This window comes from Gastrolobium bilobum, unplaced genomic scaffold, assembly GCF_033153095.1.
Source record: "Gastrolobium bilobum isolate Gb01-03AN ecotype WA unplaced genomic scaffold, APGP_CSIRO_Gbil_v1 utg3209, whole genome shotgun sequence".
NCBI classification, from domain to species: Eukaryota; Viridiplantae; Streptophyta; class Magnoliopsida; order Fabales; family Fabaceae; genus Gastrolobium; species Gastrolobium bilobum.
In genome coordinates this window covers 357,396-372,381 of record NW_026899772.1, presented here as the reverse complement: position 1 = coordinate 372,381, position 14,986 = coordinate 357,396, and the positions used below count along the sequence as shown (strand labels likewise).

The following is a 14,986-nucleotide window of genomic DNA, read 5'->3' as shown; positions in this document are numbered from 1 at the left end:
TAACAAAAGGGCTTTATTGAGGTTGGGTCATTCTAAAAAGAGACCTCATATTTTGTCCAATTATGAAAAGTTGAAGTTGTGAAAGCCAAGGGTAAGGTCGGAGACTCGGAGCTAAGCAAAGAGTCCATGGATTCTTTTATATGTATATATTTAAAAATATAATTGTGACACAAACCATTTAAGACTGATGTGACAATTTATTTATTACGTCGTTTATTAGAATTATGATTATAATATAGACCAAAATTGATCATTCAAAAATAAATAAAGGATCGGAAATTAAATTTAAATTAAAGAATAAAATTTAATATATATTTATAAAGAAATGTTATATTTATAAGAGTAAACACCCTTTTTAGTCCATGACAATATCTACGAAGTCATTTTCATTCTCTGACAATAAAAAAGGACCAAATTGGTCCCTGAAAGTACAAGAAAAGGGTCACTCTACATATTTGGGAGTTGACATAAGGACTAACATGACCCTTTTTTTTTTTGTAATTTCAGGGACCAATTTAGTCCTTTTTTATTGCCAGGGACTAAAAAGGACTTCGTAGATATTGACAGGGACTAAAAAGGGTGTTTACTCTATTTATAATTTCTTTTCCTTTATAACCTCTTCTAATCATTTTTATATTTATTAGATCAAAATTAAATTAATTATTATAAAATAATATTAGAGCCAATGATTTAATTTTGATCCAAAAAGTATAAAAATAATTATAAAAAGTTATAAAAGAAAAAGAAAAGGGTTCAATCTACTATTTATCACATTTTTTCTACTTTAATTTGATGAATTCCGGAGGCTAGGAGCGGAAAACTAATTTCTATGTTATTCCTAAAGTGGGGCATAGAGGTTTTCGTTTCGTATAAATTAGCGGCATGCTTCCTTAGCAACACCAGAAAATCCACGGATCACTCCCAAATCCATCCATCTCCGTTGTTCCTTGCAAATGTTCCCAGAGAGCTTCTGTTCAAGTCAAGTTCCTTCACACAAGGCCTCTTCAAATTTCTATTACCCCAGTTCATATTCCGCACAATATCATCACACTCTTTAACTTCTCCCTTATTAGGCACTCCAAGCAAGAACCCAACTTTATAATTTTTCAGCTGCTCGCCGCGTCTTTGACACTGACGGTACGTACACATATATGCATAAATATGGTGGTCCATGTAAATTATATGTAGGATATGGTAAAAAAAAAAATCATTATTGCTATATTTTGCTTATCCCCTGCTTTATATATACTCTGTTTCGGTAGTCTCAGTGTGGGAAGCATACATCTTTCATTTCCTCCATACTTCATAATATGCCCCATATATGCTATGCTATACGCTTGCAGACTAAGCTTGTTTGTTCTTTATTCTTCAATCTTATTGAAATTTGGTGTAAGTTATACAACAAAGTTTTATCTATATTCACTTGTATACTTATCTCTTTCTTTCGTTTGATTAAAATTGATTTATTTATAATAGTTTTAAGGAAAGATCTTTTGAACATATTGTATATAAATTAATGCCCGTACATGATTAAATAAAAAAATTAATGTGTGGTCAGCTTGGCAGGTATAGTTAAAAAAATGATTATCCCAGTATCTTCTGCCCCTGCTTGCAAACAAGTACTGCCCCTAATAAATTTCCAAAAGGGGCTCACCAATATGGAGTCCTTGTCCTTGTTTCACCATCGCAAGGATAAGGTTGTTGTGATATTGGGGGCCACAGGAACCGGCAAGACGAAGCTGGCAATAGACTTGGCCAACCATTTCCCACCAGCGGAGATAGTGAACTCTGACAAAATGCAAGTTTACAAGGGTCTTGACATCACAACCAATAAGGTAACAGAGGAAGAGACTCGTGGGGTCCCACATCATCTTCTAGGCATGGTTGATCCTAACTTAAATTTCACTGCTAATGACTTTTGTCTCCATGCCTCTTTGGCCATCGATTCCATCGTGGGAAGGGATGGCTTACCCATAATTGCTGGGGGTTCCAATTCCTACATAGATGCTTTGGTGAACCATAACACAGAGTTTAGGTTAAGGTACGAGTGTTGCTTCCTCTGGGTAGATGTTTCACTCCCTGTGCTCCATTCCTCACTACATGCACGTGTAGATCGCATGATAGAGGGTGGTCAACTTGACGAGGTTCGTGAATTCTTCGACCCTTGTGCTGATTACACGAGAGGGATTCGAAGGGCCATTGGGGTTCCTGAATTTCACGATTTCCTAAGAGCAGAGTCAACAACAGAGGATTACAGAATAAAGAAGAGGCTCCTCGAGAGTGCCATTGAGAGGATCAAAGTCAATAACTGCACGCTCGCAAATCGCCAGCTCCAGAAGATTCATCGCCTGCACAGCATGTGGAAACGGAGCATGCACCGCCTCGACGCCACCGAGGTTTTCCTCAAAAGTGGCTCTGATGAACAGGCACGGGAAGCGTGGGAGGATCACGTGCTGGCAAAGAGTCTTAGGATCGTGCACAAGTTCCTGTACGAGGAATCCCATGTTGTTCCCGCTGGAATTGTGTCCCCAAAAGATGTAATTACTGCTGTTTCTGCCCCACCGCCGCCCGTAGCAATGGCTGCCGTTGCGGCTGCAACCCATTAGAGGTAGGGCCAGAGAATCTATATACGAAGATCGCACCATTAACATGCTTGACACTATGGCATTCAAGGAAGAGTCACCATTTTGACACACTTGCAAAAAAAAATTATCACTTTGTCAAGTCAATACTAAATTTTACCAAAATGTCACACCACATATTACACGGCGTGGAAAAATATGTTTGCAAATAATTCGCTACACAGTGTAGCGAAATATGTCAGAATGCACGGTCAACAAAAAATGACACGTGTCAATCAAGCAGAAATTCGCTACACTGTGTAGCGAATTATGCTTGAATTCTGTCTGCTTGACACGTGACATTTTTGGTTATGTGCATTCTGACGTGGCATATTTCGCTGCACTGTGTAACGAATTACTTGCAAACATATTTCGCTACACAGTGTAGCAAAATATGCCGCATGACATTTTAACAAAATTTACTGTTGACGTGACAGTTTGATAAAAAAATTTACAAGCGTGACAAAATAGTGACTGTTCCGGCATTCCACATCTTTTTTTTTTTTTTTTTTTTTCACGTCATGTCATTGGTAGCAAAAGTTTTACCCTCTCTCTCTACATATATGTATAATCTTTTGTTCAACTTCTTTGACAGGTTATATGAAAAATGTACGGTTAAAGTTATATTTATAACAATTTTTCTTTTATAATTACTTTTATGACTTATGATTGTTGGATCAAAATTAAATTAACGATTCTCATTTAATATTATTTTATAATATCTGATTTAATTTTAATCCAACAATCATAAAAATAATAATAATTTTTTCTTTAGTTGTTTTGGGTTACATCGGGATCAGGAATACTTAATTGTGTTCCATATGAATTAATTATGTTAATGGAGCATAGCATATACGCTCCCTGCATTGTTGGCTAATGTTGTGGACCTACCGTGTAACAGTTGCACTAAGGAAATGCTTGTTAAATTTGATACCGATGTAGTTACTAAAAAAATATATTTGATACTGATGTGACAGAATTTTCATTTCTTGACAATTAGAGAATCTTACAACTGCATACTCTTCCAGTGTAATTGATAATAATAACAATAATTGTAAAAAAAAAAAAATAACACTATCCTTATCAACGAATTGTGAAAAGAAAGATAAGATTAGCATGATAGAAAACAGTTGAAGTACCAAATAAAAAGAAAATAAAAAAAATAATCTCCAGCGGTCCTACTCTTCAATTCAATTCTTCTTAAGTTGCACTATATATCTTTTTTCACGGCTCGTTAAATCCCCTGGTTACAATTTTTTTTTTAATCAATGAAAAGTTTAAGATACTTCTGCACACAAAAAAATTCATAGGACACACTTTTTCAAACAATTTTAAGGAAACAAGTTTTGCTTACTCTAATCAATTTTTGAGTTGGTCTAAATCGTAAAACGAAAACAAAAATAAAGGACTTAAAAGTTCAAACATAGGTACTACTTGAGGCCAGGGTCCTATAGTATTTTCTTGTCAAATTTGTAACATTGACCCATCTACCACGTTTTTTAATAAAACATTTATATGTCAGGTAACAGAATTTTTTTTCCAAAATACCGTGTGGCTAAAGTTGCTGTCTATAGTAGAGACTATTGTTTGGCCATATGGCGTGATAATTAGGGTGTGTTTGGTACAAGAGAAATTTATTGGTGACTGGGAATCATGATTAATGGGAATACAGTAGAAATTGAGTTTACTTGGAATCTTACAAAAGAAGTGTTTGGTTCAACAAAATATTACCGGAAATATTGGGTAAAAATTACTGATTCCATATTTAGTTTAGAACGAAATATGACTTGGAATATGAGGTTATTTTACAAAAATAACCCCAAACTATTTTTACTTTTGTAATTGATAGATTGGGTCTAGATTTTTTATGTGTATTGGGGTATTTTTGTCTCAAAATTTATTGTTGTGTTTTCCCTTTACTTGGTATTCTGATTGGTATTCCGAATTACCATATTATTTTTGGTAATCTGAATAGTGACTTTTCTTTATAAATCAAATTACCGGTAATCCTTGGATATCCGGGAATCATAATTTATTCCTTTTACCAAACGTGACAATTACATTTACCAAAGAAGGATTACCGATAATCCTCTTCAAAAACTTGAAACAAACACCCAAACACCCCGGGGCACAATACTCACCTCATTGACCAGCGGCTAAAGCAGGGAACGTTGCAGCATTTTTTTACATGCTTTTTTGACACGTGGCTGATAGAGGATTAAAGCAGTTTGACAGTGTAGAGAACGTGGGAGTGAATTTTTTCACGTGGAAAAGTGATTATGTGGTCATGTTATTTGATCACAATTACTCATTTGAAAATTATACATTTTTTTCTCTCTTATCTCACCATCAATGAGTAGTTGTGATAAAAAAACATGACCACTTTTTTATATGAAGAATCTATTCCTAAAAACATAGTGCAACATATCATATCAGTCCATAGTCGTTATATTGTGCACGGTGTATTTTTTTAACACGTTGTACTATAGTCTCTACACTATCCAGCTACTTTGGTTCAATATAAACCTTTTAAAATTTTAAAAAGTTATTGAATTAAAAGTTTATTTATCATGTTAGAAAAATTATAAATTTAAAAACTAAACAAATGATAATTGATCTATATAAGGATTAATATGAAATTAACTAATTATTTAAACAATTTAATTAAATAAATTTAAATTACCCAATTCAGTGACTTATCATGATCCAATGAACACGGTCCAAACGCTAACTTCCCAGTACTGCTTTGGCTAATTTGTATTAAACTTTACTTTTTTAATTTGTATTGAAATTTTTTTTTGGTAAATAAATTGTATTGAACTTTAGACAACTGTTATTCTTGTCTTTTAAAAGTATATTAGATATTTATTTAGTTTTTTTTAATCATATAATGAATATTTTTTTAAAATTTAAAATAATTAACGTCAAAATAATGCAATTAATTTTGGCTTAATATATATTTAATAAATAGTACAATAACTAATTATTTAATCAAATATATGTTAACGTCAAATAGTACAATAACATATATTTGTTAAATATTAAAATAACATATATTAAGAATAACATAAAAATATTTTTTTATCGAATATATGTTATTGTAAAATAGTTATCTAATATATATTGAGCCGAATTAATTATATTATTTTGCCGTTAATTATTTTAAAATTTTAAAAATTATTTATTATATATTTTTAAAAAAACTAAATAAATATCTAATATATTTTTAAAAGACAAGAATAACAGTTGTCTAAAGTTCGATACAAATTAAAAAAAGTTCAATACAAATTAGCCAAAGCAGTATTTGGAAGTAGGGTTGGCAAAACAGGATAATCCGGTCCAACCCGAAAAAAATGAGTAGGACTAGAGTTGACTAAAAAAAGAGAGAGCCATAAAACCAACCAAACCCGCTCCGAGTCGGGTTAGGGTTGACTCGTTGAAAAAATGACTCTTGGGTTGGCTCGAAAATTGGCTCGCGGATTGGCTAAAAAATGGCTCATTTTCGACATATTTAAATGAACATGTAGTATTAATGCACCAGCTACGTACGTGGCTTCTATGAGCTATGTGGGTGTTGCAAAAAATCAAGAATACAAGAAGCTTTCAATGCAAGAATTGAGGCCAAGACTGAGCAGCTAAGGCGATGAAGCCAGGGGCTGACGAAGCGCGAACGGTGGTGGCTGGCGGCTGTGTCTCGATTTCTGAGTGAGAGACCGAACAAAAATGGCAGCGATGTGAGAAGATTAGGGACTTAGGTTTAGAGAAGGAAGAAAGACGATGACAACGTATGAGTTTTATCTTTTTTTATATTATATTTTGTATTTAAAAAAAAAAAAAACTCAACCCGCGAGCTGGCTCGTTTGACCCGCGGGTTGGCTTGTTTTTTCCCGAGCTGGCTCGGGTCGAGTTGGTAGCTCATTTTTGCCAATCCAACCCGACTCATTTTTCACGGGTTACGAGCCATCCTTACTGATTTACTTATTTTTGCCAACCCTACTTGGAAGTGAGCATTTTAACCGTGTTCATTGGATCGTGATGAGTCGAGTAATTTAAATTAAATTAATTAATTTTTTTAAATAATTAGTTAATTTCATATTAATCCTTGTATAGATCAATTATCATTCGTTTAGTTTTTAAGTCTATAATTTTTCTAACATGATACATAAACTTTTAATTCAATAATTTTTAAAATTTTAAAGGGTTTATATTATATTAAAGTAGCTGGACACTGTAAAATCTATAGTGCAACGCATTAAAAGAGTACATGTTGCATAGTACAACAACTTTGGACTGATATAACATGTTGCACTATAGTCTCTAGATTGTCTATCTACTTTAGTCCTCACTCTCCCATGTGTTAGAAAAACATTAAAATTGAATGCTTTAGGTCAATGAGATGAGTATTATAGCCTCAATTGACTTGCCACGTGGCCAAACAGTAATCTCTACAGACTTTGGCCGCGTGGCACTTTGAAATTTTTTTTGTACTGCGTGACATACAAATACATTTTATCAGAAAATGGGTCAATGTGCCAAAACTAAAAGTACCTAAATTTGGCAACCGTACGAGTGAGAAGCATTATTGGCATCCGTGGAGGACGGTTGAAGGGGATGGGTTGCGGTGCAGACCATATAGTACATAATGAAAAATCTAAAATGCTTTTTACTTTCTTTTTGTCTTTAAGTAATAAGCAACCGCTCCTTTTGTGAACCTTCCGTACTGGTAGTTTGTGGTGAACCTGCATCAAACATGATTAAAGTTGGCTCTTGGTGGGGTCCAATCCAAAGGTTGAGTTTATTCACACTGATTGATTTGTGATGTGAATTGGGAGTATAAGTCCCATGCCCCACTCATGGTGGTGGGAACCAGCAATGAGTGGCGTTTTGGTCTTTTTACTTTTGAGTTGGAATTGAGTGAGTTGTGCCCCTTACCCACCACGGAAACGACATTGTAACATGTACTCCACTACGTACATTTATTATTAATGTAAGCCAATAGAGATGTCCGTTTCATCAACTTATGCAATCATAATAATAAGGAATGAATTTTTGGTGCTACTGTTATACTAAGATTCAGTGCATCTCACCAATGAGAGAGCATTACACATCATATGAGAGAAAAAAAATTTGTTAGAGAAAATAAAACTTTAGCTGACATGTAATATTTTTATTGATGAGATGTACTGAATCTTTGGTGCTAGAGTAGCATCAAAAATTTGTTCCATAATAAGATCAAGCGGGTGAGGGAGGCCAACCCCAGTGCGACAAACACAAATACATGATTTGACGGAATTGATCATACTTGATAATGTGATTGACGGATTGAAAACTTGTTGAGATGGGTTGTGATCAAATTCATCTTATGAAAGGTATAATACCTCTAAAGTTGATACTAAACTTTTCTAATACGGTAACCTTCATACAACTAATAAAGGATACTAATGAAGGGAACAATTCTTATTCTAAGGTTTATTGGGAATCTTGAAAAAGAGACAAAAGGGGTGAAGGGTTATTAAAAAGGTGGGGGCAATACTTTCTCTTCTTCATCTCACGATTCCAACCAATATATAACAAACAGTTTGCCATTATATACTCCCACTCACCACCCCATATTAAAAAGGTTATAGTGGAACTACAATAGGGGCCAAAAAAAAAAAAATTGTAATTTTTTGTTCTTAAGCACTTTTGCTTTTAATTCCCCTACCTCCTCTTTCGAGTATAGCGCATTTCACAAAAATTTGCTGGTATTATCAGGGAAATACTTGGTAAAAAAATTGATAAAGGAAACGTTTTATATGTATATATTAAAAATGCATGTATGGTCAAAATCACCTTTAGTAAAGGGGCATAGTTTTGGCTTTGCATCTCATATAAAAAGAAAAGGTGAAAAAGATAGAACGAGTAATAATTTTCCAATGCTTCCATGAGCATCTTGGTCCACATCAAACATACATAGAATATATTTTCTTAAGGTTATAATATAAAAGTACAGTATCTGTTCTTATCAGTTCAGTAACTGTATGATAGTGATTTATATGCATCTCATCACTACCAAAATATCTATATTTTAATTAATAGATATCATTATCAATTTATAAGGTTATTAGTGCCTGACATTTGTAAATTATGAAGGACAACTTATAATATGTTTTCAATATATCATTGCTTCCGACGGGGATCGCTATGAGGCTCGATGGATCTGTGTCTATTGAGATTGATTGAAAACAATACTAATTTTTTGCAATATGTATATTGAGCAACATTCAAACAGTTATACGATATTTTTTAATAGTTAAATATGTCACTCACCTGGGCAACTATATATGCTGAAGTCACTCTAGAGTTTAGTGGTAAATCGATATAAGAAAATAAATACTTTATTTCATCTGACGTTACAAGGAATAAAAAAGACTAATCATCATTACTAAGACATTGATATGCAGAAACAACGAAAATAAAGAAGTTACAAAGATCAACCATAAGGGCTTGTTATCGATCGATCAGGCAATCTGTTATATCCAACTCTAAACACGGCACATTATGGATGGTCGGACGAAGTTCTAACATATATGTTGACACACTGATTTTGTAGAGTAGGGTGGTCCTCACAAACCGAGAATAATGGGCCAACCTACAAAGACCTATCAAGGATCTATTTCCTTAGCATCCGGCAGCGAGCACGGGGAATTCATGGTAGAGGATCACTTTCAAGCCTGCGCATCTTACCATTGTCCATACACGCACGCACGATGATGAGAAACTGTGAATAATTATTTCAATCCAAAATCTTAAAATGTTAGGTGAAGGTCTTTTTAACAGTTTATATTATTCTCTAACACACCTCCTCACGCAAGAGCTATTTAGGCTTGAAGCTTGAATATTACACAGACTCAATTTTTTAGTTTATTTTGTGTTTATTTTAATTCCACTATAAAGTGAGAGTGTTGAGGATCTAACTCGTGATCTTGTTGTCACTAAAGCTCTGATATCATATAAAGAATCATTTCAACTCAAAACCTTAAGGTGTTGGGTAAGACCTTTTAATGGTTTATATTATTCTCTAACAACAATTTCTCAATGCAATGGTTAGGAATTAGCTAACGGTTTTTTAATCACATTTTGTCATATTTATGGAATATTTTCTCACCTAATAGAAACTCATTTTCTCCCATTGAATAGGTACCTGATATATCATGTTGTTACTTTACTGGATTTTAGAGTCATCGTAGCCTATACATATATATTCCTCCATTTATCAGCTTCTCTGAGATTGCACTTATAGTAACTCTTCGTGAACTTTGGTTCATACCACTATTTGCTTGATCACCTATACATCAAGATACTCAATCCCTTAAGGGATACACACCTAGCTTTTTTTCAGTGCAGCTCAATATGTAAATAGGATCGATGAATTAGTTGCCCTTAAAGTTATAAAATAAACCAAACACTTAGAAATTTTGTGCAAAAATTTGATTTTGCTACGTATAGATTTCGAGTAACTTAAAACCTGAATGGAGTAAGTTTTTGACATACATTCTGTTGCAATTTAAATCAACAATAAAGGAAAAGGATAACAAGAATTAATTTTTAACCGGGTTGCTTACTGAATTGAAATATGCTTGATGGGAATTAACAAAATAAAGGTGAACGAGCTAGGAGGAAGATAAACATTTCTGCCTGCAACTTCCATGCTATTCCATGTCATCAGCCATCACATCAATGCTATTTCTCAGTGTTGTCTTCTTTCTTCAACAAGACACGTCACCTAATATAAAAGAATCTGTTGGATGATCAGGGAGGAATTAGGGTGGATAATCCTCCTCCTTCAAATTCATTCAAATATTTATTCTTAAATCCCATTCAGATATGAGAGAAAAATAATATAATGAAAGTTTCTTCCTCTAAAATTTGACCTTTCAACTTTCGTCTTTATCATTCTTCCCATATAAAAAAATTTAAATTTGGCCCCTTATTTTAAAAATTTCAAGTTGTGTGGATTTTCTTTTCTTGGTCCCTCTTACAAAATTTCCTAGTTGTGCTAACATAAAATCTAAGATAATAGGTAAGCTCTTTGAGATACATTCTATGTGCACTTCCAGTAACCAAACCAATTTTACACTTTTTTCTTATAACAGAATACCGTATATATCCATTGATAGAATATCTTTGTAGGTGATGAGTTCGACATGGTACAAAATGCTAGCCACGAAGGGTTACAAAAAATAAAGAGTACTATGAATTTGTGCTCCTTCTTTCCGTTGTTGTCCTCTTATCCTGAGTGATCATCATAAGAAAGTTAAATAAAGCTTGATTGAGATTGGATCCAAAATTCCCCTTTGTCTCGGAATGATCACCGAGTTGGTTCCCAATTCTATTGTGTATATATATAAAGGTATACTGTTGAACTTATGTACATCATCGCCATATGATACTTCTTTTAAGGCATTTGGCTGCATAAAGATCAAAGATTCTAATTTTAACGATAATTAGAGATGAAACAGTATCCCTATCAATCGCTATCTCTGTGATTATCGTCATATTGAGTATGCACAAGAGGACAATATATTTTTCTACCTTGATTCACGTACGAAACGTTAATTGTTTCTTCTTACAAATTTTATGACACCTTTGGTTCAAAGCCAACCCCGATGAGTTCTAACAAGCCTAGCTGTATACCATATTTTTTAAAACCGGAAGATAATATATTTAAAATTTGAAAAAGAAAAAAAAAATATTTTCAACGCGTATCCCCACGCGCGCGATATTTTTTCTCTGCTAGGGTTTTGGAATCAAGCTTGTGGTGGGATGGAAACTGAAGAAGGTGATCAGCAATCACCGACGGATGACGATGGATCCAAGATTACGAGAGATCGTAGTTGTACTGAGGAAGAGGTGACCCCCCGTGGTGGTAAAAAACCCAAGGGTGCTGCGATGGAGGATGCTACTATGGATGAGAACATGCTTGAAGAAGGAGGGGGAGATACAGACTCGTGTTCCCCAATCCAATTGAATCTGGAGGAGAAGATGACTGAAGCCAGCAGTGGATCTCGTAGCAGAGTGGTATCCTACAAGGATAAGTTGCTTAAACTTAATGGAAACGGGAGGACAATCAGACAGCGAGGAGGAAGATTGGATAACGAAACAGAAAAGGGAGGATGAGGAAGCAGAATTGATGGAAGGCCTGGCGCGGGAAGAAGTTGAAGATCCTCTTTGCCCGAGGTATTCCTTCTCCATGGAAGAACACAAAAGGGATTGTGAAAAATGGCGTAAAGTCTTATAATCAAGCTTCTGGGCAAACAGATTAGCTTAAGATTTCTGGTGGTCCGAGTGCAGAGGATGTGGAACCTGGTAAGCTCCTTTGAAACTATTGACCTGGATAACAGATACCTCCTTCTGAGGTTCCATGATGATAATGACTATCGTCATGTCCTGAAAGAAGGCCCCTGGATTGTCAATGACCACTATGTGGTAGTCCAGAGTTGGAGGCCTTTCTTTGACCCATATGACGAAAGTGTGAAGAAATTGGCTGTGTGGGTAAGAATACCTGGACTCCCAATTGAACTCTATACGGCTCGCCATCTGTGGCGAATTGGAAATATTTTTGGTCAAACTTTGAAAGTAGATAGAAATTCCCTGAGGAAGAGTGAGTTTAGAGATGAGGTCATCACTGAGAGAGCCCGCTTTGCAAGGATATGTGTTGAAATCGACCTGAGAAAGAGCATACTGTCTAAATTTGTGATAGGTGAAAGGGTTTTCCAGGTTGGGTATGAGGGACTTCACCTGGTTTGTTTCAAATGTGGGGTGTATGGGCACAGGAAGGATCAATGTCCAAAGTCTCAGCCTCAGTGTATCCAACAAGCCCCAATCTCCGTGGAGGGAAGCATAGGCCAGGAGAAAAATGAGAGTGGTTCTGTGGTAAAGGGAGCCAACGAGGTGAAACCGGATGAAGCTTTTGGAAGCTGGATGGTCATCCAGAGAATTCCTAGAAGTAGGAAACTTAGAGCTAAACCTGTAAGCCACAACAATGTTGAGATGAGGGTTCAAAAATCTACCCTTAAACCAGGGAATCCTATTCTGAAGGATGTAATCATTCCTGTAGTGGTGACAGATGAAGGGCAAAGGATGGAGGAACAAGTTAAGAACACTCAGGCTATGACTGGGATCAGGACCAGTGAAGGGGCTATGGAAGTAGATAAAAGTCCAGTTAGCTCTGTCAAGGAGGATGTGGCAACTGTATCCAGTACTCAGAAGAAGTTGCGAAGTCCAGAGAGTGGAACTAATAGAAACTTGAATAAACAGGGAAGAGACAAAACCAAGCTTGGTTTTAGAAATCCTTTGAAAAAAGTTGGAGCTGAGAATGTGTCTCCAAATTCTGTGCTGGAAGGTCTGTGCAAAGGGACTATCAGGAGCAAAGGGAAAAGTCTAAACAGTTCTGATATGATTCCTAAAAATGGGAGTAATGGTCATAACCTTGGTAAGAAGGATATTAATGAGGATCCCACTCTGAATAAGTTGTTGATTTCTTATTACAGGGTCAGGGCTGCTGAGGATAGTCCTTCTATGATGTGGGGAAGTTCTTCTCAACAGAAGTGAAGCTAGTCTTCTAGGGTTATCCCTTGTACAAGTTCTTTTAATTACCTTTATGTTTATTATGTCTTGGAATTGTAGAGGGGTGGGGAAGAAATGCTTCCCTTCCCTAATTAGAGATTTAAGCTTTAGATTTAAAGTTAGTATTTTGGCTCTTTTGAAGACTAGAGTTGGTGGGTTGAGAAGTGATGAAATCATAAAGAAGCTGAGATTTCCTAATTTCTTTAAACAGGATCCGATTGGTTTTTCTGGAGGTTTATGGCTGCTTTGGGATGGAAATAAGGTGGAGTTGGAAATTCTAAAGACTCATCACCAGTTTATTCATACTAGGGTGAAGGATCTAGAATCTAAAAAGGTTGACTTGGTTACTTTTGTTTATGGGAGCCTAAGAGACTAAAGAGGAAATTGCTCTGGTCTGAGCTTGAGGCCATTAGCAATTCTATCTTGGAACCCTGGCTACTATTGGGTGATTTTAACTCTATCCTAAAGGCTTTTAAGAAAGTGGGAGGTAAGGAGGTAACAAGATGCAACAGTGTTTGTCTAGGTGTAACATCAATGGTTTGGGGTATAAGGGCCCTGATTTCACCTGGAAACATGGGAGACTCCATGAGAGATTGGATAGGGCTTGTACTAATGAAGACTGGAATATTGCTTGACCTGATAAGTTTACCATTCACCTTCCCTTCTTCAATTCTGACCCCAAGCCAATCCTCATATGTAATGATAGGCAGTCTAAACCTGGGGAATATTCCAAGAGCTTCAAGTTCTTGGCTGCCTGGTTAACTGATCAGAGATTCTATGAATTGGTCAAGAAGAGCTGGGGGAATGATGGTAACTGGTTAACAACTAGGAATAGATTCGAAGCTGATGCAAAGGATTGCGCACCAAAATGTATTCAAAGAGAAAATGAAACAGAAGAACAAACTGTATGCTCGGCTAAATGGGATGGATAACTATAAGTATGGGAAATTTGATCACAATTCAAAAATTCTTCAGAATAATCTTTGGAAGGAACTGTAATCAATCCTGGTTCAAGAGGAAGTGATCTGGTACCAAAGATCTCGCTGTCAATGGCTGAAATAAGGGGACAAGAACTCTAGGTTTTTCCACTCCTTTACTGTCAATAGAAGGAGACATAACAAGATAGTAACCCTAAAAGATGACCAGGAGAATTGGATAGCTGATACTGATACTCTTGTGAATATGGCAGTTACATACTACCAATACCTGTTCAAATCTGATGAGGAGAGAGATGGAGAGTTCCCTCTTCTGAATACGTTCGCTGTTTTGTCTAGTGCAGAGAAGAGGTTTTTGGCTCAGAATCCCAACAAGGAGGAAATTAAAAGAACTGTATTCAGAATGGGTAAGTTCAAGGCTCCTGGACTAGATGGCTTGAATGCTTTGTTTTTTCAGAGTCAGTGGGATACTATTGGGAACTCTGTCTGCAAGATTGTGAATGACATATTCCACTATCCTGAGAAGGTGAAAGAAATCAATGGTACTTTGATTTGCTTAATCCCCAAGAAAGATAGCCCAGAAAACATGAAAGATTTTAGATCTATTAGTCTTTGTAATGCTGTTTATAAAACCATTACAAAGATTATTACAGAGAGGTTGAGAAATATACTGCCTAAGATTGTCTCCCCGAACCAATGCAGCTTCATAAAAGGCAGACAAGGTACTGATAACATAATCATAGCTCAGGAGGTCATTCATTCAATGAGAGCCAGGAAAGGTAATAAGGGTTGGATGATGATAAAGGTTGATTTGGAGAAAGC

The 14,986-nt window shown here is 35.6% G+C and overlaps 1 protein-coding gene across 3 annotated transcripts; it reads left to right on the top strand.

The window, feature by feature from the left end:
• Positions 1-858: 858 nt before the first annotated feature.
• Positions 859-3,238, top strand: LOC133293344 (adenylate isopentenyltransferase 5, chloroplastic-like). Of its 3 annotated transcripts, XM_061491896.1 has the most exons (3): positions 859-1,137; positions 1,567-2,608; positions 3,217-3,238. In XM_061491896.1, exon 2 carries the CDS (start codon positions 1,581-1,583, stop codon positions 2,604-2,606), a length of 1,026 nt encoding a protein of 341 aa, XP_061347880.1. In that variant the 5' UTR covers positions 859-1,137; positions 1,567-1,580; the 3' UTR covers positions 2,607-2,608; positions 3,217-3,238. The 3 variants fall into 3 exon arrangements, with proteins under 3 accessions (XP_061347880.1, XP_061347879.1, XP_061347878.1); XM_061491895.1 differs by lacking the exon at positions 3,217-3,238 and having other exon boundaries at positions 1,559-3,209; XM_061491894.1 differs by lacking the exon at positions 3,217-3,238 and having other exon boundaries at positions 860-1,137; positions 1,567-3,209.
• The last annotated feature ends 11,748 nt before the right edge of the window (positions 3,239-14,986 follow it).

Bases quoted from the DNA above. Each gene is read 5' to 3' on its own strand.
- LOC133293344 (XM_061491896.1), top strand. From the start codon at position 1,581: ATGATTATCCCAGTATCTTCTGCCCCTGCTTGCAAACAAGTACTGCCC.